This window comes from Anser cygnoides, chromosome 8, assembly GCF_040182565.1.
Source record: "Anser cygnoides isolate HZ-2024a breed goose chromosome 8, Taihu_goose_T2T_genome, whole genome shotgun sequence".
NCBI lineage: Eukaryota > Metazoa > Chordata > Aves > Anseriformes > Anatidae > Anser > Anser cygnoides.
Genome location: NC_089880.1, coordinates 31,722,170 through 31,743,208, shown reverse-complemented (window position 1 = coordinate 31,743,208; position 21,039 = coordinate 31,722,170). Strand labels below are relative to the sequence as shown.

The following is a 21,039-nucleotide window of genomic DNA, read 5'->3' as shown; positions in this document are numbered from 1 at the left end:
TTAGGCGCTGAAGGTCCCCATCAGGCCTCCCCTGAGCCTTCTCTTTTCCAGGCTCCCCCAGCCTGTCTTCACAGGAGAGGTGACCCAGCCCCTCGATCGTCCTCACAGCCTCCTCTGGACTCATTCTAATACATTCATTTCTCTTTAATTTAAGGAAAAATTAAGACCAAAAAAAAAATCTGTAGCATCCAGACATGACAGACACGCCTTTGGTCTCTTACGGGAAGGACACAAAGTACTCTGCTTCGAAAAACAGAGCGGGGTTGCTTCTGAAGCAGTACCACCACCAAGCACTTCTGTAAGCAATGGCCGTAACCTGAAATATTTCCACCATTTAGCTTAAACTTCCCTCTTTGGCACTGCAGGGCAGGGGGCAGCTGGTAGGGCCGTACCTCGTCAGGCATGCCTGTTTACGTAACTCCCACAATTTCACATTACGCTGCAGACCGGGTACATCTGTGACCCAGAATTGTCTCAGAAAAATCCAAGCAGATTTACAAGCAACAAACTAAAATGAATTAACCTGACATAAGTGGTTCACGGTAACAGCTTGAACTCAAGGTTAGAAATGGGAATTTGCTACCCATTCGTTAGTGGGCTGTTAATACATTGCTCCGTACAGAGCGATACACAGACTGCGGTGCTCACCAGTAGGAACGTGCCCCTCTCCCTCACATTGCCCATTTGCAGCAACCTAGCAAAGACAAAAATAAAAGTGCAGGCACTTTTTGAGGGATATCTGTGAGTCTGTCCTAGTCAACCAGGGATACGGCAATTCCTTCTGCATTCTAGTATTAAAATGGGAAATTCAGGGGAGGAGAGGGATTCAAGATGGATTCTCCTTTATCTTGCTCACTGAGGTAACAGCCCACCAGCGAAGAGGCAAAGCCAGGCTCTTGGGTGAAGAGCACACATCGAGGCCATGTAATGTCACCACAAGCACTCGGACACGCGCACGCTGGAGGGAACGAGCTGGGGAACCTGGCCCAGCACATGCCCTACACAGCCTAACCCCCATGCTGAACTGTCACCCGTGCTCGCTAGCCTGATCTGTGGCCTTCATCCAGCACCTTGAGCTCAGCTTAGACGAGACTGTGCCCTGAATCCATGAGTCATCTCTCACAGGTGAGCAGCAAGGGGATGTTGCAAAGGACTATCTGCATTAGGCAGTGAAAGGAAAGTCCTTCCAAAAGTGTTCTTACGGGAAAAGGGTTCGGCGCTTCCTACCCAACGCCGATGTTGCCGTTGCATCTGCAGTGGGCAGACTGCAGTCCCATTCAGAAAAGAAAGCTTGATTTTCTTTGCTGAATCCATTAATTCCTCTCTTTCCAGATTTGTCCCAGCATTTGGGGGATCATAGCTGTCTTTCTCCCAAGGATTCCCCAAGGGGAATCCCACAGCACCCTGACACTCCAGGCCTGGGCTCTGCAGAGCATCAGCACAGGCACGGAGCAGGGACAGCACAGCCTCCCCGGGGCACCACGGGGCAATTACCAGTTCTACAAAGGAAAGAGAGCACTTGGTGGAATTAGGGGACTACGTTATGTGGGATTTGATTTTTCACCTATTCACTCATTTTCCAGCCCCACGGGAAGCTTAACCAAAGAGCACATGTTAAGTAATATGCCTTCCTCACCCAATTCACACCTTAAATTGGGCCAGTCTGTCAATGGTCGTACAATTTCTCCTGTTTGGAGGTCTGCAGCATGAAGAATGCTATACAAAAAAGAAAATTGCAGATGGCTTTCAAAAATGAGAGCAAAAAAAAAAAGAGATCCAGGGAAACAGCTACTTAGAAAAATTCATTAGCATCCTCGAAGGCTTATTGAGCCATGGCTAATGATGCTACAAAATAATATAGACGTTTTTATAATGTATGAACGGTAAGGCTGGCAGGTGCCATTAGGACTGCGGGAGATGTTAACAACGCGATGAAGAGGACTGCATCTTGCTCAAGACTCGGGAGATACAAACTCCCTCCCCACTGCTGACCTTGCAAATGTCAATTGATTTGCCCAGGCTCTAACACTGTCTGCTCCTCCGTCTGGGCTGCAGCCTCTCCTGGGCAGAAGTCTTTTATGGTAGCTGTAATCAAGCACCAAATGTATGGAGGCATTATTTCTTTTTTTCACCTCTCTCCCAACTAGATGCACAATTAAGGTGAAACCTTAAACTCTTCATTCTTCATGAACACATTCTAACTGTGCGGTACCAAAAGAAGTACAGCTATCGCCTGAAAATTAGTTTACTATCCCAGGCAATACCTTTAAAATCCAATGAACTAAACATTTTTTTCAAATGTTATTCCATTGCAAACAACAAATTCACTCTATTCACTGAAACACTTGTTTCTTGAAAATTCATGTTTGAAATTTTCCCTTTATCTTACCTTAAAAGAAAAGGCCAAGAGACCACCTGTTGTTTCCATACTATCACTGACCCTAAACAGCAGGCAGAGCTTGTCCCCACTGCTTGATTTTGTACTCCCACTTCCCAAAGCACCTGGTACTGCTTTGTAGGGCAGATCACTCTCTCTGCACCTCAAGGCACCGTAATTTCTTCTTTCCTTTCTCTTTGTGTTTACGTGCACTGTGTCCTCTGCGGTGGGACCCTGTGCCATCACTGCAGGCTGAGAATTAACATTTTTACCTCCTCTCTCTTCAAAGGGCTCAAACCCTAACCAAACCACCCTAATTCACAGGCTCCCAGATTTAAACTTCCTTCAACGGCCTTGTAACAAATAATCTGTAAAATTAATTTTCTGGGAGGGGAAAAAAATAACAAAAAAACCATTGCAAGCTCATTTAATTCTGCTTACCTTCCCTGCAACTTCTCCAGGAAGGCTGATGGCATTCAGCCACAGCTATGTTTTGGAGAACCCTTCAACAGCCCAGGAACCCACCCTGCCACCTTATCAAGGATTCGAGCTACGTGCCATAGAAGGCGGCCTGCCAGGGCCAGGAGGCTTAACGCCTGTGTAAATCAAAGCAGTTTTTGACATTAAAAGCAAACAAAAAAGACAGCTGCCACCACCACCACCTTTTTTGTGCTCGTTTAGTACCCAAGTCTACAGCACAGCCACTGCTGAGTGCATTAGGTAGCAGGACACTGCTTGTATTTTCAACTTGAGATTTTGATGCTTAATCTAATTAGCCTTCAGGAATTTGATGCAGTAAAAGCCTCTTCCCTGCCCTAAAAACTGATTTGGTACAGACCTGATGGCTGCATCTGTCACAGCGTCACATTTACCCTCGGAAGTCCCACATCGTGGCAGAAATCCAGAACCTAACCCCAAAATAACCCTTCCCCAGCCACACGCATGGCCGTGGGGTTACGGCCCTGCTCACGCCAGCTCAGCCCCACAGGGCAGGGAAGAGCACGCCTCACATGGGTTAGCTTTGACCCTAATTTTGACTCTTTCAGCAGAAAAGCAAGAGCATCACCACATTTTTGTCAGACCTGAACCTTTTTGTCCTCCTGAACCTGCCCCATGGGTATTTTACTCCAGCAAGCGCTCACGAGCTTTACTCTCAGGAGAAATATCTGTCCCACCACCCTCCTCCCCAGGGAGAGCCCAGCACACCCAAACCCTCCCCAGCTGCCAGCATTTTAAATAAGGGCTGCTCGTTTAACCCTGGTTAAGCAAATCTGATTGAATTGATTAAAGCCAGCAAGCTCTCGCCTGGGCCAGGTCTGCCTCGGCTCCCATCAGCAGGCAGCCCAGATGGACTGGAAGAAATAATACCACTGCGTTTTGGGTTGCTGCTGCCACAGGTGGAGAATATCTTAATGTTTCCATTTTACTTTTGGCCTGGTGCATTCAAATATTAAAAAAACAACAACAACAACAAACTCAAAACTTTTGTCGCCACTTTCAGACACGAGGCATGAGATGTAGTTCCAGCACGAATGACTTTGGGGCGTAAATGACCGGTGCAGCGAGGGTGACGCTCCCTGCCCTCCCGCCCGGGGGCTTTGCTCATCGTTCGTGCAGCCCCACGGGCTGGCCAGGAGCACTGACACCCGTGCACAGCTCGGGGAACAGGCACGTGGTAGCACCACAGGTACAGGCCCCGGGCACAGAGCCAGAAATACGGTTTCAGAGCAGTATCAGGACTTGTGCTGAGGATAAATAAGGGATATTTGGACCGGAGTCAAGGACAGCCATGTGGTTCCTTTTCTGCTTGTGGCTATGGGAATGGTTTGTCCGGGCCTGGATTTGCTGGAGAAATAAGGAGCTGCTCAGGCAGCAGCTACTCAGGGCGGCGCAGCACCCTACCCCTGTGGGATGCGCTGGGCCCCAGGCAGATCAGGCGGGGAGTTTTAGGAACGGAGGTGGAGAGAGGGGAGTCAGATAATCCAATCCTTTGTGAAGTGGCTTAGAAAAGTTGTTCTGAAAGAAAAGCTAAACCTTACCAGGGAGACAAAAACGTAAAATCTGAAAAGAAAGCGGCCCCCTCGGGCTCCTGGGTTTGTGTCTTCTCTCTCGCAGTGCACAGCATTCCCGCTGTGGGTCAGGACTTGGGGGCAGACAACTTGGCCATGAAATAAATCTAGCACATACAAACCAACCCCCTTTGCGCTACCCTCCCTGCCTTCTTCCCCCTTTTTTATCAATACAGCTTGCCATTATTTTGTTTTCCAGTGACTTCAGCGTGACTCTGTTATTATCTCCCCGTCCATTCCTGCCCTCCGTGATATCACACGCCATTAAGCGTACTGCTGCCTCTGCATGTTTTTGTAGCTCGCCTCTCAGCCTCGTTAAATTGCTGCTGGGGACGATGCACGGCTTACTCACGCCAGCCTAGGACTTTGTTTCCGAGTGTTCAAGGACTCGGGGGGCTCCCCAGCAGCGGTTCACAGAGCTGGGGAAACGCAAGGGACGCCAATCCCCAAGGGGACATTAAATCGGGGAGCGTCACCGTCAGCTCAGGAAGTCCCCAGCCTGCAAGCTGCTGGGAAATCGGAGGCTGTGCGGCCGTCCATACAGCGCATCGAGGCCGAATCAGGTATTTGGGTAAAAATCGGGTATTTCAGTGCCTGCCTACCGCCCATTGCTTCCCATTCACTAAATGGCTAAATGCCATGAAAAATCCGGGCCTCCTGAAGCCTGTCTGCAAGGCTGCAAAATACTCCTGTGCGTGATGCCGACTGGAAGCAGAGGCACGAGTTCTGAGCCACAGCGGCATCTCCGTCAGCGCAAGTCCTGCACCCAGCGCCCGCCCCGCAGCTGGTGCCCCGGGAAAATCCCAGCGTGGCGCTGAGCCTCGGGACCGAGCAGCAAGGCGAACGCTCCGTGCAGCCGGTGCACGGCTGCAGGTTGTGCTGCTGCTCCTTTCTGCTGCGTGTAACACAACGCAAAGCTAGCACCCAGAGCTCTGCACTTATAAACGCACGCAAAACGTCCCCAGCGCCATGCTGAATTTCCCCTTTCAGGGCATCGTTTGCGTCGGGAAAGGCTGGTGGTACAAACAAGGAGGGAGGCGATTAGACAGCTTCTTCACACAGCAAGCGAGTCGTCCGCGGTTAACTTCTGCGTCTGACCCCAGCGGCAGTTCAACAGGATTTTACTTTCATTAGGAAAAAAAAAAAGGCAAAATAAAAAAAAAAAAAAAAAGGAAGATTAAGGAGTTTGATTTAAAGATTGAAAACTAAAGGAAGCAAATGGGTTTCCTGTGGCAAATGCTAACATCCCCGATCAAACGTGTAAGCTGCGACGCGCAGCTCAGCTTTCACCTGGCACGACCAATGCCGTGAGTCCCAAACCGCCTTGGCTCATTTTCCAGAGACATGATGCGATTCCCTCAGCACTTGCTGTGTCTGAAAATAATCAGCCGAGGCTCTCGGGTGGCCACGACCGGGGCACGGGAGAGGAGCCCTGCACGCCGTGAGCATGGCCCCGAGAGCAGAAGGGGAACCACAGGCGGCACCGCCACCCCTCGCATGCCGCTCCTGCCGGCACACCTGCGCGGGACAGAGGATGGGGCAGGGGATGAGCATCCTCGCTACAGCTTTCAGAGTTTCTCTCTGACGAACATCTACGTGAGGTCCTGCCTGCGAAGGGTGGGGAGATACAGGTGGGCCTGACAGCACCGGGAGGTTCTCCACGAAGCCAGCACTTCTTTTTTCCCCCGTTGAAGTGTTTCCGCGCTCTTACAGATTTTGGTAGTGGGCTGCTGCTCTACAACTAGTTGGAAGAACAATATTATCAGAGCCTTGTTGCTCATTCTGGCTGCTGTATGAAGCATTGCAGCGCGGGGCCGGCCTCCGCTCACAGCACCGGCTGACTTACAGCCCTCGATCGCGGCGGCGGTGCGGCGTGGGCCCAGGTCTGCGTCCGTTCCCCATTTCCTCGGCCGTGCTCCTGCAGCCGCCCCCAGGCAGGCGACGCTCTCCCCACGGCGCTGCCCGCGCTCCGCGGTTTCGGAAGAGCGGCTTGGATGCGTCTCAAGGGGCAGGAGGTTGAATTGCACCGGCGTGGGGGGACTCGGCAGCGCATCGCCGGGGCCGTGGCTGCGGGCCGTGCACGGAGCGCTGCAGGAGCCAGAAGCCGGCTTCTCGGTTTCCACAGCACGGCCCGCGCCTGCCGTGCCACCCAGCGCTGCCTTCGCCCCAAAACCTCGGCTCTGGCAGCTCCAGCTCTGTCCTGGCTTCCCGGGAGAGCATCCTGAGCACACACGGCACACCCTGGGCTGGGATCGGCACCGCCAAGCGAACGTCCCACACCTCCTGCACGGCAACAGCCCCACCGCAGAGGGTTCGGGCACAATCCTGGCCCCCGCCTCAGCCTCCCTTCATGAGTTTGCTCAGCACAAATCTGTTTCCCTGCCAGGATTCAGATCTACGTGGATACCATTTCCCATCCTGTGTATTTTGGGTTACCGAAGACAAAAATATATTTAGGAAAATAAAATCTCTGTATTGTCTACAGCGCCTACCAAAATAGGGCTTCGTACGCTATCGTAACATGAACTACCTTAAAGGTTCATAAATTATTATTCATATTTGCTTATAAATAATAAAAAGAGCTATTTATAGCGTTTCGGCTTTGAGAGCTCCTCACGGCAGCTTCTCCCGCGCCCCTAATCCCATCTGAGCGGCGGCGGCAGCGACGGCGGCGCCCTGGCAGCTGGGATTTCCAGGCCGCGTCCCTGCAGCCCCGGGGTTTTATCCTCCAAATCTGCACGCCAGGGGCCGGCACGCACAGGGCCGGATTTCAGCAAATCCCCACCAAAAATCCGTCCCGTTGGCCGGCCGAGCACCCGCCAGAGCTGCTCGGGGCAGGGCGGCGGGCGCAGCGTGCGGCCCGGGGCAGAAGAGTTGGGTCAGCAGTTAAAGGCCGCAGCCAGCACTGCCAGGGCCAGCAGAGAAACCCGGAGCTCAAGGCCACAGCGTGGTTCCTCCTTAAAGGCCACGGCCGCCCCGAAATACTGCATCTGTGGGCTGCGAGTCTTTCCGGGGCCATAAACAAGCAGGCTGTGTCACGGCTGTCTAAATATAGTGCGGCCCGGGTTGCCTTCATGCTGCCTGTGCCATCGGAATGGCTCGATGCACAGATGCGTGTTTATTTTTTTCTCTCCGGGAAGGCTATGACTAAGAGAAATCTGCTGGGGAAGGGACAGCAGAAGATGGAGGCCCTCGGCTAAATGCAGGCACTGAAAAAGTCCGTCGTTCGCAGTCCCGGAGTCCTGGCCAAAATATTCCTCACCCTCCTCCTCCTCCTCCCCCTCCTCCCCCTTCTTCTTCTCCTCCTCCACCTCTACCTCTCCCCCTGCCAGCACGCAAAATAAGGCTGCAGTAATGACAGCCCCAAATACATCAGAAAAACATTAAATATCTCCTGATTTCAGGCGATCCAGCAGCAGTGCCGGGCAGGACAGCCACGCACCTGCACTGCAGCGGCGAGTGGAGGTCCGGAGGCCACGAGCCCACCACTCGCCCCGGCCCTGCTGGCCCCTCCCGCAGCAGCCGCGAATTTTTCTTTTTTTCTTTTTTTTTTTTTTTTCCTTCTCTCGGGCCTGAAGCGGGGCTGTTGCGGGGAAGGCAGCGCCGTGTTTGTCTCGCAGTAACGAAGCGCGCAGCTCTGAAGGTCAGCCCCGCAGCAGATGTGCTGCAGGAGGCTGCGTATCAGCGCTTCGTATCAGCATTTCTGTGCTACACGTACACCGGTTAACCTTGCCGCAGGGAGGCCCCGATACAAGCTGTTATTATTTTTTCGAGCCCCCAAACCATTCCCTTTCCCTTCGGGGGAGGCGGTATGCCCAAGAGGCATTCACAGCGCTGCCGCGTACGGCCACTGATTTCGGGGTGCCGGGAGGGATGCAGGGAGGCAGGGACCGGGGGGCTGGGATGCAGGGAAGCAGGGAGCAGGGCTGCAGGGAGGCAGGGCTGCAGGGACCCGCGATGTCAGGACGCAGCGAGGCAGGGAGCCGGGATGCCGGGATGCCGGGGTGAAGGGACGCGGGGACCTGGGATGCAGGGAAGCAGGGACTTGGGGTGCAGGGATGCCGGCATTTTGGGATGCTGTGATGCAGGGACCCGGGATGCAGGGATGCAGGGAGCTGGGATTTCGGGATGCAGGGACCTGGGATTTCGGGATGCAAGGGGACCCGGGATTTCGGGATGCGGGGACCCCGGGATTTCGGGATGTAGGGAGGCAAGGAGGCAGGGAGGCAGGGAGCCGGGATTTTGGGATGCCGTGATGCAGGGAGCCGGGATTTCAGGATGCAGGGAGGCAGGGACCCGAGATTTCGGGTTGCAGGGACCCGGGATTTCGGGACGCCCGCTCTCGGTGCAGTCCGCAGCCAGCCCCGCTCCCGGCTGCGCGGCCGCGTTGGGGCGGCCCGAGCGGGCAGCGGGCTTCGTAGCGGCCCCCCCGCAGCCAACGGGCAGCGGCCCCCCGGGCCCCCCAGCGGCCCCTTCCCCCCGGCTGCTCGCCCCGACCCCCCGGCCCCGACCCCGACCCCTGCCCGGCGCCGCCTCACCTGGCCCCGCCGCCGCCTCCATGCTCCCGCCGCCCGCCGGGGCCGCGCCGCAGCCGGCAGCGCCCGCTCGCGGGGGCGGTGGCGGCGGCGCGGGCACGCGCACGCGGCCGCGCGGACGGACGGACGGGCGGACAGAGGGAGCGACGGACGGACGGACAGGCGGAGCCCCCAGCGCCGTCCGAGCCCCGCCAGTAGCTCGTCTGTGTCCCCCCCGCCCCGGCCCCGGGGATGCGCGGTGACCCCCGGGGGGGTCGGGGGGGCCCCGGGGCTGCTCGCCCGGCGGCCCCGCAGGCCGAGGTGGGGCAAGCTGGCCGCAAAGAAGCGGCAGGAATGAGGAGAGCACGGCGCTACGGGCCTTACACAAACTGGGGGGGGGGGGGGGCGTTGTGCGGTGCAGGTGAGCAGGCGGAGAGGTGGGAAGCTGGCTGAGTTTAGGGTCGCGGCGAGGTTCGAAGAAACGCTGGCAGCCCTCAGCCGCAGACCCGCAGCCGCTTTCCCCTCCGTGAAGTCGCGGGGGAGAAAACGGGGGGGCGACAAATCGTGGGGCGGTGACACCAACGGGGCCTGTGCTTTACCCCCCCGGGTAGCGGTGCCTGGCGATGGCAGCAAGCCGAAGGGCAGCCGCAGCTGGCACAAAGTTGCAGAGCCCCCTGGGGTTCCCCCCAAACCCACCCGTCCCCCGTGTTCCCCCACAGGGGTTCAGCTCCTTGGTCCCCATTCCCCCCTCTCAGCAGCGGTTCCAGCCCCATCGCCCTTTTTTCCCCCTCCCAGTCACTGCAGAGCCTCTGCTTTACTCCACGCATGGGACCGGGGCCCCGAGCTGCTGGCTGTAATTAAAAAGAAATAAAAAAAAACCGATAGGATCTGCGAGCTGGTAATGATGAGCTGGGGCACTTCCAGCTTTTAATTCCCTCTGCCCCGATCCACGTGACGGATTACTCGGGGCACAGTGCGAGCTGGCGCGTTGCTGCTGCACCTAATGCTCCAGTGCCTTTACTGGGGGAAGTTACACGGGGAAACGAGAACGACTTTCTGTGCAACAAGGGTGGAAGGGGACGAACAGCCAGCCTCATCCGCAGCACCCGAGCTGCCCTTTTAAACTTTTTAGTTTAGATTTTACCAACTAAAGGAGCTGGCTGTAAGGCAGGACCCAAACAGCAGCGTTGTGTTCAAGCCAAAAAAACATAGGGGGGGATTTCCTCCCATTGGAGTGGGGATGCTCCAGCTCCTCTCCTTCCTCCCCACCCTCCTCCCCCTCGTGCCCAGCAGTTCCAGAGGCTCCCGTGGACAAACCCTGGGTCAAACACGAGCCCATTACTACCTTGGTGTGGGGAAAGGGCTCGTGCAGAGCCCAGCGCAGTGACCGTCCAGCAAAACTCACAGACAGACACCACCAGCACAGGGATAAGCAGGAGAAAAATTTTATTTACATCTTTCGAGCAGCAGCACAGTGGTGGCCATTCCCTGGGAAGAAGCTGCAAGAGCAAACCGGGGCGCGGGCCCCCAGTGCCCCCCGCGCGGCACCTTGGTCCTTGCAGAACGGCCGGCGCTGGAGGGAACAGGATTCAGCACGGAGCACACGGCAGGGAGGGAAGGCGAGGGGCTGGGTGCGTGCCGCTGCGGGGTTTGGTCTACGAAAGTGCACAGTACAACAATTCTTGTAGAAAAATCTGTCCCGAGGGCTGGAGGCATGCGTGGTCGCAGGGCTTCTGCATCTGCAGAAGGGCTCAGAGCCTTTAAAACAAGTGCTCAGGGTCTCTCCTGGGGCAAACCCAACCGCAAGCCCTGCCCCGGGCTGGGCAGCACATGGGGGATGGCTGCTGCTGCTCGGCGGGTGCCCAACGGCTTCTGGCTCCGTTATCAGGAGAGAGCCACGGCCGAGCTGCCTCTGACTGAGCCAGCAACCGTCAGGGGCTCCTCTGGTGGCATTAAGATGTGCTCAAGTTTTGCACAAGCAGCCAAAAAAAAACCCCAAAGTCGGTTCCCCCTGCCCTGCCAGAGACCCGCTCTCCCAGCAACAAAACAGTGACACTTCAGCACCAGAAACTTGCCCAGGCCGCTCTAATTGATGCCACGGGGCTGGGGTAGCGACAGCTTTCCTGCATCCCTGCTACGCTGCCCAGCTCCACCGGGGCAAGCAGCTCAGCGAAGCGTTCTCCAAAGCGGATGCTAAAACTCAGTGCTTTTTTTCTAAACCATTAAAAAATACACATCTTGCTTTTTTTCTTAAATACATAGTCTATAAAATAAGGCAACGCGAGGAGACCAGCAGAGCATCCCCACGGATTCGGTGCTGTGCCCCAGCAGCGAGCCCCCCGCGGGCTCACGGCACGTCCAGTTCAGAAAAGCTGGGGTCTGCGCCCAAAGCTCCTGCGCACGGGGCAGCAGCAACACCCGCAGGGCCTTTAAATCCCAGTTACACAAACAGGTCTGGGCGGAAGGGGCACGCTGATGCCGTTTCAGACGAGGTGCACGCTGCTGAAACGGGCTGAGCATCGGGGCGCGACCACTTCTGGCAGCCCTCATGGGCATAAGGACTGACAGCGGGACGGCAGCGCAAGAGCCTGCGGCCACTGCGGGCGAACCCCTCCACAAGGGGCATTTCCTCGGGGAACAGCCCGGGCTTCCGCAAGGACCTCGGGTACAAAGGCAGCAAGGAACAAGGAATGACTCAAATTCTCCCCCAGAGCAAAACGCGTTAAAATAAATCTCTGGGAGAAGCTACTACAACACCAACATGTCTCACGGTATGAAAAGCGACGGGCAAGGTAAGCACGAGGAGTGCAGCTCTTCCCTGGCACCGACCTGCTCACCTTCCTGCTCCACGTCACACCAGCTCAGGACAAGCAGACTGTATAGCAGCTTTTCATAATGTGTTGTGTTTTTTTTTTTTCATCTCTCTTTACAGAAAAAGCACAAGCGTGTAGTTTACCTCCCATGTTTTCCCTCTTCTGTTTCTATTACTGGAAATGTGATCTTCACATTTCTGAGCTCTGTAACGTGAACGTTTTCTGTGTTCCTCACCAGTTCCCACGGGGCTAACGCTCGCATTCTAGAGCTTTATTTCTCTAAGAAATAAATTTAATAGAAAATAATTTAAAAAAAACTACAACAGAGTGATCTGCAGTAAACAGTGCTGCGGAGCAATGGAATGACACGGTGTAGGCTTAGAGAGAGGCTGGGGTTTCATAGGGGGGTGGCAGGGAAATCACGGCAAGTTGTGTAAACCTGAAATAATCATTACCTAGGTTTGCATCGCTGATCTGTGCAGTGGGATCACCGGCAGGAATACTTTCTAGCCTCAGAAGAAAAAAAAAACACTTATTCTAGCAGACTTGACCTTATAAGCGAAGACCTTTTCACCCTGATACTGGCTATAGGTGTGTTTCCACAGCTGTTATCCAGCACGCCTGGGGAAGCGGCCATAGGTACTGCCTGATCACCTAATTAGCGCACAGCTTTAGCTCTGTGCGGAGAAACCAAACACGTTATCCCATCAGTTCCTGGTCCTCCACCCAAACTGGTTAGTTCTCCTCTTCCGAGTGCACAGGGGGGATCCTGTTGGAAAGCAGAGCGTACACGTACGGCCAGATCTTGTTGGTCTCTGTCCCCGAAAACGAGTGCAGGATACCCCTGCTCCTGGAAGAGAGTTGAGAGGAAAAGTCAGTGCCAGCAGCGCCCAGGGACGGGACATCTGCAGGCAGAGCTACTCCAGGGAAGCTCCCCGTGGCTTTCTGGGCCACAGGAGGGGCAGCGAGGGGTTAAATGTGTTCACACATGGGTGAGCCGAACCCAGGCGGCCACCCCAATCCCACCACACACCTCACAGCTCGCCTCCGTCCCCACTAAAGCACTGTGTAGGCCTAAGGCAGCAGGATTTATTCACATGCTTAAGAGCGTGGGACAAGTAGGGCCCTGCTTCCCACCCTGCCCAACGTAAGGGCAATTTTCCTTTTTAAAACGCTCCTCGTGCCCTTTCAGCAGGTCCTGGTAGCATCTCACAACCCCAGATCTATCCCCAACGTGGCCAGGGGATGCCTGCCCCGAAACAACAACAGCACGTGCAGAAGGGACAGAGCCTGAAGCGCGTCCGGCCGCTTACAGCAGAGCCCCCCAAGCCAGCCCTGGGCGTCGGCGCGGCAATGCGTGGTTAGAAGCTGCAACAGCTGAGCTCTGAGGGATGTTTTAAGGACGCAGAGTTACCGAGACGCTTACGACACAGCTTGTTCCCACGTGAGCAGCGGCTGGAGGACCCCTTCCCACCTTCCCCTCAAGCGTGGATGCTCCCAGCCCACGCATTTTCTACCACCCTTTGCTCTCCCTTCTTCCGCCCTGCTGCCAGCTGCCCCGTACTTCACCTAAAAGGGCAGGGCCCTCAGCCTGTTTTTTGCAGGGCAAACACACCGCTCCGGGCTGCACAGCACCGGGGGTTATTTAACAAACTCGTCCATTTGTGTTATTTTAAGCAGCACAGAAAGATGCTGCTGGTTTTGCGAGCGCAGCGAAGCGCTCTCTGCAAGGCCGCCGCCTCCGTGGACACCGATGCGCTGCTGAGCGCAGCGAGCTGCCCCCCAGCGCCCGGCAGGGGCCGTGGGCACGCTGTGGTTTATTTCGCGCGGTCCCACTCACTTGTATAGCTCTATCACTGGCTTGGCGGCATCCTTGTACTTCCTCAGCCGGGCAGCGACGGCCTCGGGTTTGTCGTCCTCGCGCTGGACCAGCGGCTCGCCCGTCAGGTCGTCGACGCCCTGCGGAAAGGCCAACGCCATCCAGGGGCTGCGGCTCCCCGGGGAGCTGCCCCCGCTGCCCCACGCCCCGGCTGCTCGAGGCGGTTAGGCCTGGGCGCCTTCGCACGGCGCTTGACGCAAACCTCGCTTGGCTGAGTGCACGTTGCACAACTCCTGCGGGGCAGCTGCCAAGGACAAAGCCCTCCGGCACCCCCGCAGCCCCTGGGTCTCACTACGTGGGATTTCTTCCCCAGTATAATTTAGGATCGTGCCAGCCCACCCACGCAGCGCAAGGCGCCTCTGACCTTCGCCTCCCTCCTGACGGGCACGACCCCGGCGCTACGGGCTCTTACGTGAACGTGGGGCGGGTTGAACTCCATGTTGTAGACCCTGCCGCTCGCCGGGTGGATCCAGCGGGCGCTCAGGCGGTCCTTCAGCGTCTCGAAGGGGATGTTCAGGCTGATCACCAGGTCCAGCTCGCAGATCCTGTCCAGCGCCTCGGCTTGCCCCAGCGTCCGCGGGAAACCTGCGGGCACGCGCCGCGGCAGAGAGGGGCCGGGTGAGCGGCAGGAAAGCATCTGCCTGCCCGCCCCGCGGCCCCGGCGCTGTAAAGATAGCACAGCTCCTCGCTGCAGCCCAAATGGTGTGAAAGAGAGGCATCCACCAGATGGCTGCGGCAAAAAATAGCTCCCCCAGCACCGGCTCCCAAAATACAGCACGCAGGTCGCTGCGGGCTCGTCTTCTCCCGAGAAACCGCGTCCAGCAGGAGGACCTGCCCCACCTCCCCGCCTCTCCAGGGCGCCACAGAGCTCAGCGAAGATCTGAAAAAGCCCAGGCTTTTTCCCAAGCAAAGAATTATGAGCTGAGAGCCCGGTCAGGACGCCACCACAGCTAATGAACGAGTCGTTATGAGGAAGAATACGTGAGGTCTGCTTTACCGCGCCTAGTCGGGCTGTTATTTGCGTACGGACTGCTTGAACTAAGCCCGCTCCTTGCGCCTCGTGGCCCGGTGTTGGGCACAAAGCAGCGGCAGGACAGCAGCTTGTCCCCGAGCCGTGCTGCCTGCGGGTAGCTCCCACGCACCGCCACCAACCAGCCCAGAGCGGCCCCGCGCTGCACGAGCCTGGATCTGAGCGCCGGGACGCAGACGCTCGTGGATGTTGAAACACTTGAGTTTTAACGCAGCAAACGTACGTCTTTGTTCATACAGCGCTACTCGCTGCACTGTGTGCCAACCAGCAGATGAATTAAGTAATGTTATCATAAGAGTAATGAAATTTTGACAGCGAGGACTGAGTTTGGGGTGGCTTGTTCACCCACTTGCCTCTTTTTGTGACTTAAAAACTTAGGAAACAATCAAAGAAACTCTTTGATACAAGGAAATGAGGCTCGCGGTTGTTAATTACTGGCTATTAACTAACTCTCCTCACGTTCCATGAACTCAGGGGCTGCTTCAACCCAGCCTGACCCCACAGGGCTCAAGGTCCCAGAGTGCTGCCGGACCCCCAGGGCACAGCTACTTGCCCCGTCCCTCCCCTCCCCAAATCCCACAGCCCTTCTGGGCGCTCCCAGGCCACCACGGCTGTCCGCAGCGTCTCCACGAGGGCAGCCGGAGCTCGGGGCGAACTTTTTCTTATTTTTTAGCTCTGCAGCTTAAAGGTTGTGGAGCCCTACCTCGAGCTCTTGGTTTACTGCAATGATAGGTGGACTTCGCGCTGGCCCCCGAAAGCACTGCCCCTGGGAGCAGTTCAGGGCCACCTGCCCCCACTCCTGCTGCCAGCAGGACCCCAAAAGGCACCTTTGGTCTTCTCTCTCCTGCTGCTGCAAAGCCATCGGCAGCACAATGACGTTTTAAAGGCCCCTGGGATGCTCCCGTCCGGGAGGCACTCACCGTCGAGCAGCCAGTGCTCCGCTCGCCGCTTCTCCAGCTCCGTCATCATCACGCGCGTGATGACGTGGTCCGGCACCAGGAGGCCTCGCTCGAGGTACTGCTTTGCCAAGACGCCAACTTCTGTTCAAGTTAAAGGAAAGAAAAAAAAAAAGTGCGTGACGTTTCTGCTAAAAAAACACCGCTCCCCCTCAAATTCTGTCTGCCCTCTGAGATTGCTCATCCGGGAGCCTCTCGGCAGCATCCCTGTCCTCAGAGGGGACAAATCTGTACATCTGCTGTACAAATAATTACACCGCACAGAATTACAGCGGCCGTCACTGCGCTTCGGAGAGGTTTCCAGTGAAGTTATGAAGACAAACGATGCGTTTGGGTAACGTTTGTACAGCCGGCAGCACCTGGCTCGGAGGCACCAAGTCTGCCTCCTCCTGCTTCCACGTACAGCCGTCCTCGTGAGAAGCTGGCACTCTCTCTTAGAAATTATCCTAAGAGGTGCAAATTCAAGACTTCACATGCAGGCCGCGGCAGTAAACAGGCACCACCAGGAAGCTCGTTTGAGAACACAAGCCTCGGAGCGCTCGCTACGGCTGCGGAAAGCAGAACACAGCTTTCCGTCCACGGGGCTTTAAGACTTCAGAGGCTCAGCTCAAGATGCACTCAGATAAGAAAACTGTTTTCCCAGATCAAACACCTGAGAACATGACTGCAGCGTACCTGCAGGGCGACTGCACCTGAGCAGGCTCCTGCTTGACTCTCCCCTGCATCAGCTGGAGCTGAGAAAGTGCCTCGGGGGCAGCGATGGTTCCCTGCGGCACGAACCCGGCCCGGATCCACCTTCCCTGCAGCCTCAGTCCCCCGGGCGGCCACCAGCAGGCTCGGTTCCACTTTTTTTTTTTCCCCCCCCCCATTTTTATTGCAGCTTGGGTACTCTGAACAGCGAGGAGGATTGCTGGGGTTTCTGCCTACCCCCCCGACCGGCCCCGCACAACGGGCACGGCCAGCACGGGGCAGCCGGTGAGAAAAGGGGCCTGAGACAAATTCGGCTGGGTCTTGCGTTACAGATCGTCCACAATTTTCTCTTTCTTCTTCTCTTAGCTTGAAGAAACTGTTTGGAAAATACAGCTACTCCCTGCCACCAGCTGGGGCAAGCCCTGCCCCTGCCCCCGGAGAGGCTCTGCCCCTTCCGTCTGCACGGGGACCAGACCCGCTCCCCTTCCCCGAGCAGCTAACGACGGTTGGAACCAAAACGAACATTTTTGCGTGTTTTCTAGTGAAAACAGCGCGTTTCAGCCCTCCCAGAGCACCAGCCCTCCGTCTGAAGTCCCACGAGCCATGCTGCACGGGGCCAGCTGCTGGGGTTTTGCACCGACGGCTGCGCGCGGAGGGAGGCGCAGGCGGGGCGATGCCCCCCAAATCCCAACCCCGGCGGGGTTGCCCATCGCTCGTCTCTCCCTCCAGGGGAGACCCCGCCAACCTCCGCGGCACCGCCTCTGCCTGAGCTCGGCCCCGTACTGGTCCCGGTATCCGTTACCGGTGAGTTTGGAGCACAGCAGCTGGAACGCGCAAGCCGATCGAAGGGGAAGGGGCTCTCCAGGCCCTGCTTTTCCGGACGGCAGCGAGACGTCAAACCCGGCAGGCACCCGCACCTGGCCACAGGCGGCGTTTCGGGCAGGCGGGAGGCTCTGTGCGGGATGTACGGCTCCCGGAGAGAGCCCCTCGCCCCCGGCCCCACAATCACAGCGACCGACGCTGCTGAGCAGCTCTGCCCGGAGCCGCAGCGCCCGCCAGGGGCAGCACCCGGAGCCTTTCCCGACGACAGGCTCGACGCCGCTGCCCGTACGCCGCGCTCCTGCTCGGGGAAGCGCGCGGCGATGGGAAGGAACCGTTACGTCTCACGCGACCAGCACGGAGACCTCGTAGGGCGTAAATACCACCGCGGCCGCCCACGGTTTTTTAATATTTATTCACGTGCCCGCGCGCTGCCGCGTGCTGGCTGGTGGGATCTGGAGGGGGGCAGATGCTTCTCGCGGAGGACCCGCAGAGCTTCCCGGCACCCGGGACGTGCTGGACCTCGTCGTCCCTGCAGCACAGCCCCGCTCCCACCGCATGGCTTCGGCGAGGCAGGCTTTACCTCGGGTTTTCCCAACCCACCTCGTGCGTTTCGCCAGCGAAGCGTGCCCCAGCCCCGAGCCGCGCAGCGGCAGGGTTTGGGCAGGGCTTCCTCAGCCCGTGCACGACATCTCCCTGCGGATCCTGGGCCCGCCACGCGACGGTCGGGGGGTTCAGCCGCCTGGCCTGGCGCAGATCCCACCCAGGGGCCAAAATCCACGCTGCTATCGCTCCGTCCCGCTAAGCTAACGGCCGCAGGACTTCAGACCCTGCTGTCCCCGTCCCTTCCCGGCGCAACCCCGCACCCGTGCCCCTGAGCCCTTATCATCAAAGCGGGTCCCGGCCTCCAGCGACGCCTCCCGCTGCGCCTGGGGGCTGCGGAGGCCGCCAGGGGCTCAAGGAGAGGCTGTTCCCGAAGACGGGGCGCAGGAGGCGGGCTGCGGCTGGAAGCACTGTGCGGGCGCGAGGGCTTCGCTTGCCAGCGGCCCCCTGGCCGGACACTGCGAGCTAACGCAGACTTTGGGCCCCCCGGGGCAACCTTTTGCAGGATTTCTTTATTTAGGCTACGGCAGCGCAGCGTTAATGGAGAGGAGGAGCTCCGGGTGGTTAATGCAGCACTGCCCGTGGTTATCTGCGCACCAAGCCGGAACAACCCCAGCTGGATGGGGTCCTCGGAGCCCCCAAATCCACCTCCCCAATCCAGGGCTCTCGTTCTCACCCCGTCTCCGCCAGCCTGGCCTCCCTCTGGGGAGCTGGAGCATGGCACGGCCACAGATCTGGGGCCGTCACCGACCCCCTCCCAGCTGCCCTGCTTTTCCCCTCTCCCACCCCTTTCAGCTCATGGTTCCCGTCATCGCAGCACCCTTCTGCCCCCCAAAAGCGGGGCAGCGAGCGGAGCAGTGAGACGCCCGCGAGACCCGGGCGTCTCCCAGGGCGTGCGGTTTTGTTGGAATTAGCTGAGCCCTGCCGAGACCCCGGGACGCTGCAGGCACCAGAGGCAACGACCTGGGCACTGGGACAAGAACTGGCCGAGGAAAACGGTCGCTGCCCTCCAGTACCCCCTGCACAGCACCAAAAGCAGTCCAAACAAAGCACTTTTGCACAGCAGGGCAGCCACTAAACGAGGCACTGATTAACCAACACATCCGTGGCAGCGGATGCCCTTGCCGAGTCACTGTTACAAAACCCCAAGGGTTTCAGCGGCAGCGGCACATCCAGCCACCCCGCAGCACGTGGAGCCACAGGGCTCGCTCTGTGCGGGATGCTCGGGTGTCCTCCGGCTTCCTGAGATGGGAAAATCACCTCCAAATCCACTCCTGCACGGCATCCTTGCCCAGAGGCTGCTCTAAAACCCCTTGGCGGGTCCCTCTGGAGGGCAGCGGGGTGTCTGTACGGCTGGCCTCATCTCCCCTACAACGCAAAGCCAGTGGCACGGATGACAAACTCAGGAAGGGAATTTACTTCCATCCAGCTTCCTCCAGAGCTGGCACGTCGCTGCGTGGTCATGTAACAGCTTGTCCAAAGCAAATAGCTAAAAAAAAAAAGGAAGAAGAAGAAAAAAAAAAACAACAAAGAAACAGCTGCACATTAGTGAGAGCTATGACCAGAGGCGAAGTCAAAGGTGGCACCTGAAAGGCACGTCAGCTGTGTGAAATTTTGGCGGCTCTACTCCTGAGCAATCTTACCTGCCTCTCCACCCACGTTTCCCACCCGCCACTGCACCGCTTGGTCCTCGCCCAGGTGCTCCGCGGCTCAGCCAAAAGAGTTATTGGGATTTTCCAAATTTCGAGCCTCTCCCCAGAGGAAATATTACCGTGCTTTTTTTTTTTTTATTTATGGAAGGAAATCTGGGTATTTTTAAACGAGCGTGCAACGCCCCACAGAGCACACAGCTCTGAAAGTTTATCCTCCCCCCCTCCTTTTTTTTTTTTTCTCTCCCTTTCTTGTCACACCTCTAAAAAGGCAAAGCGCGCCTTGTTCCTATGGGCTGTTTTGTGTCGTTTTATGGCTCCTCTGAGTCAGTTTCCTCCCCGGGCAGGTCTCTCGCACACCCGCCACGAGCAGCGGCGCTGGCATCGCCCAGCCACGGCTGGGGGCAGCCCCGCGCCGCCCGGCTGCTGGCTCCCAAAACTTTGCGGGATCCGTTACCGGCTGGGACGGCCCCCAGCGAAGCACAGCACAGACTGTCAGCTCTCCGAAGGGCTTCGGATGTGAAACACGGGGTGGGCTGGCAGCACCGCAGCCCCCGGCCTCCCTGATCCTGTAGGGGAGCTTAATAAGGACTCGGGGGTCACAGGGGCGCCCCGTGCCACCCCAGTGGCCTCACCATAGGGGCTGGCACGGCACGGCACGCAGTCGGGACACCCCACAACCCACAGCAAGCTTCCCCGAGGGCTTTCCCCGTGAACACGCGCATGTTCTCAGCGCGTCCCTCGCACGGCGGGTGTCGCGGCAGGCGCTGGGACCCAAGCTGGGCGATTTAACCCCACTCCTACAAAACCCTGGCGGACGGTGAAGCTGACACGGGAGGGCCGTGACCCCGGGCGCCGAGGCCGGCCGTCGGTGCGCGAACACCCAGGGTTTTTTTGGCCGGGCTTCTCCCCAGCCGTGCCCACCCGGGGGGCTGGGACGAAGGCTCCCCGCTGCGCCCCAGCCCGCTTTTCCCCGGCCAGCTCGGCACAGCCAAGATGGAGGGAGAAGCCTAATAACGAAATCCAGCCTCAAACCCGGAGAGGGACGCGCACCGGCGGCCGAGCGGGGGGACACGCGGGGCCGCCCCGTCCCCGTGGGGCCGGCAGCGAGGCGAGGACCCCCCACGGAGGTTTCCCCCCGGGGCTCGCCCCGTCCGTGCCCGTGCCCATCCCCGTCCCCATCCCATCCCATCCCCGTCCCGTCGGGGCACCCCGGGCACTCACCGCCGCCGCGGCGGAGGCTCTCCCGCAGGAACTGCCCGCTGGAGAGGTGCTGCAGCCCGAAGCTGCGGGCGATCCTCTCGCACACCGTCCCCTTGCCCGAGCCGGGGGGGCCCAGCACCACGGCCCGCAGCACCTTGGAGGCCATGGCCGGCCCGGGGGGGGTCCCTCGGGGGGCACCGCCGCAGCACACCCCCCCGCCCCCCGCCTCACGCAGCCCGCGGGGGGGGACCCAGAGCTAAGAGGGGGGCACTGAGGGGGGTCCCCGCCGCCTCGCCGCCCCCGACGGGACCCCGCATGCCGGGGAGCCCCGCAAAATGGCGTGCTGGGGGGGGGCGGGGGGGGGGAGCCGAGGCGAGCCGTGCCGAGCCGCTCACCCGCCGCCCGTACACATCAGCACGGAGCGGGGAAGGGGGGGG

The 21,039-nt window shown here is 58.3% G+C and overlaps 2 protein-coding genes across 2 annotated transcripts in view; both read right to left on the bottom strand.

Moving 5' to 3' along the window:
- Positions 1-9,105, bottom strand: part of DNAJC6 (DnaJ heat shock protein family (Hsp40) member C6) — a 46,047-nt gene extending 36,942 nt beyond the window's left edge. Inside the window, exon 1 of the mRNA XM_067001264.1 lies at positions 8,985-9,105. Within this exon, the coding sequence (XP_066857365.1) occupies positions 8,985-9,006 (22 nt within the window). The 5' untranslated portion in view covers positions 9,007-9,105. The remainder of the gene's footprint in view (positions 1-8,984) is intronic.
- Positions 9,106-10,389: 1,284 nt separating this feature from the next.
- AK4 (adenylate kinase 4) lies at positions 10,390-21,025 on the bottom strand. Its single transcript, XM_048061898.2, has 5 exons — positions 20,624-21,025; positions 15,603-15,722; positions 14,065-14,237; positions 13,614-13,732; positions 10,390-12,623 (listed from the first exon to the last, which is right to left on the bottom strand). The coding sequence occupies exons 1-5, from the start codon at positions 20,766-20,768 to the stop codon at positions 12,509-12,511; spliced, it is 672 nt and encodes a 223-aa protein (XP_047917855.1). The 5' UTR covers positions 20,769-21,025; the 3' UTR covers positions 10,390-12,508.
- Between the last annotated feature and the right edge of the window lie 14 nt (positions 21,026-21,039).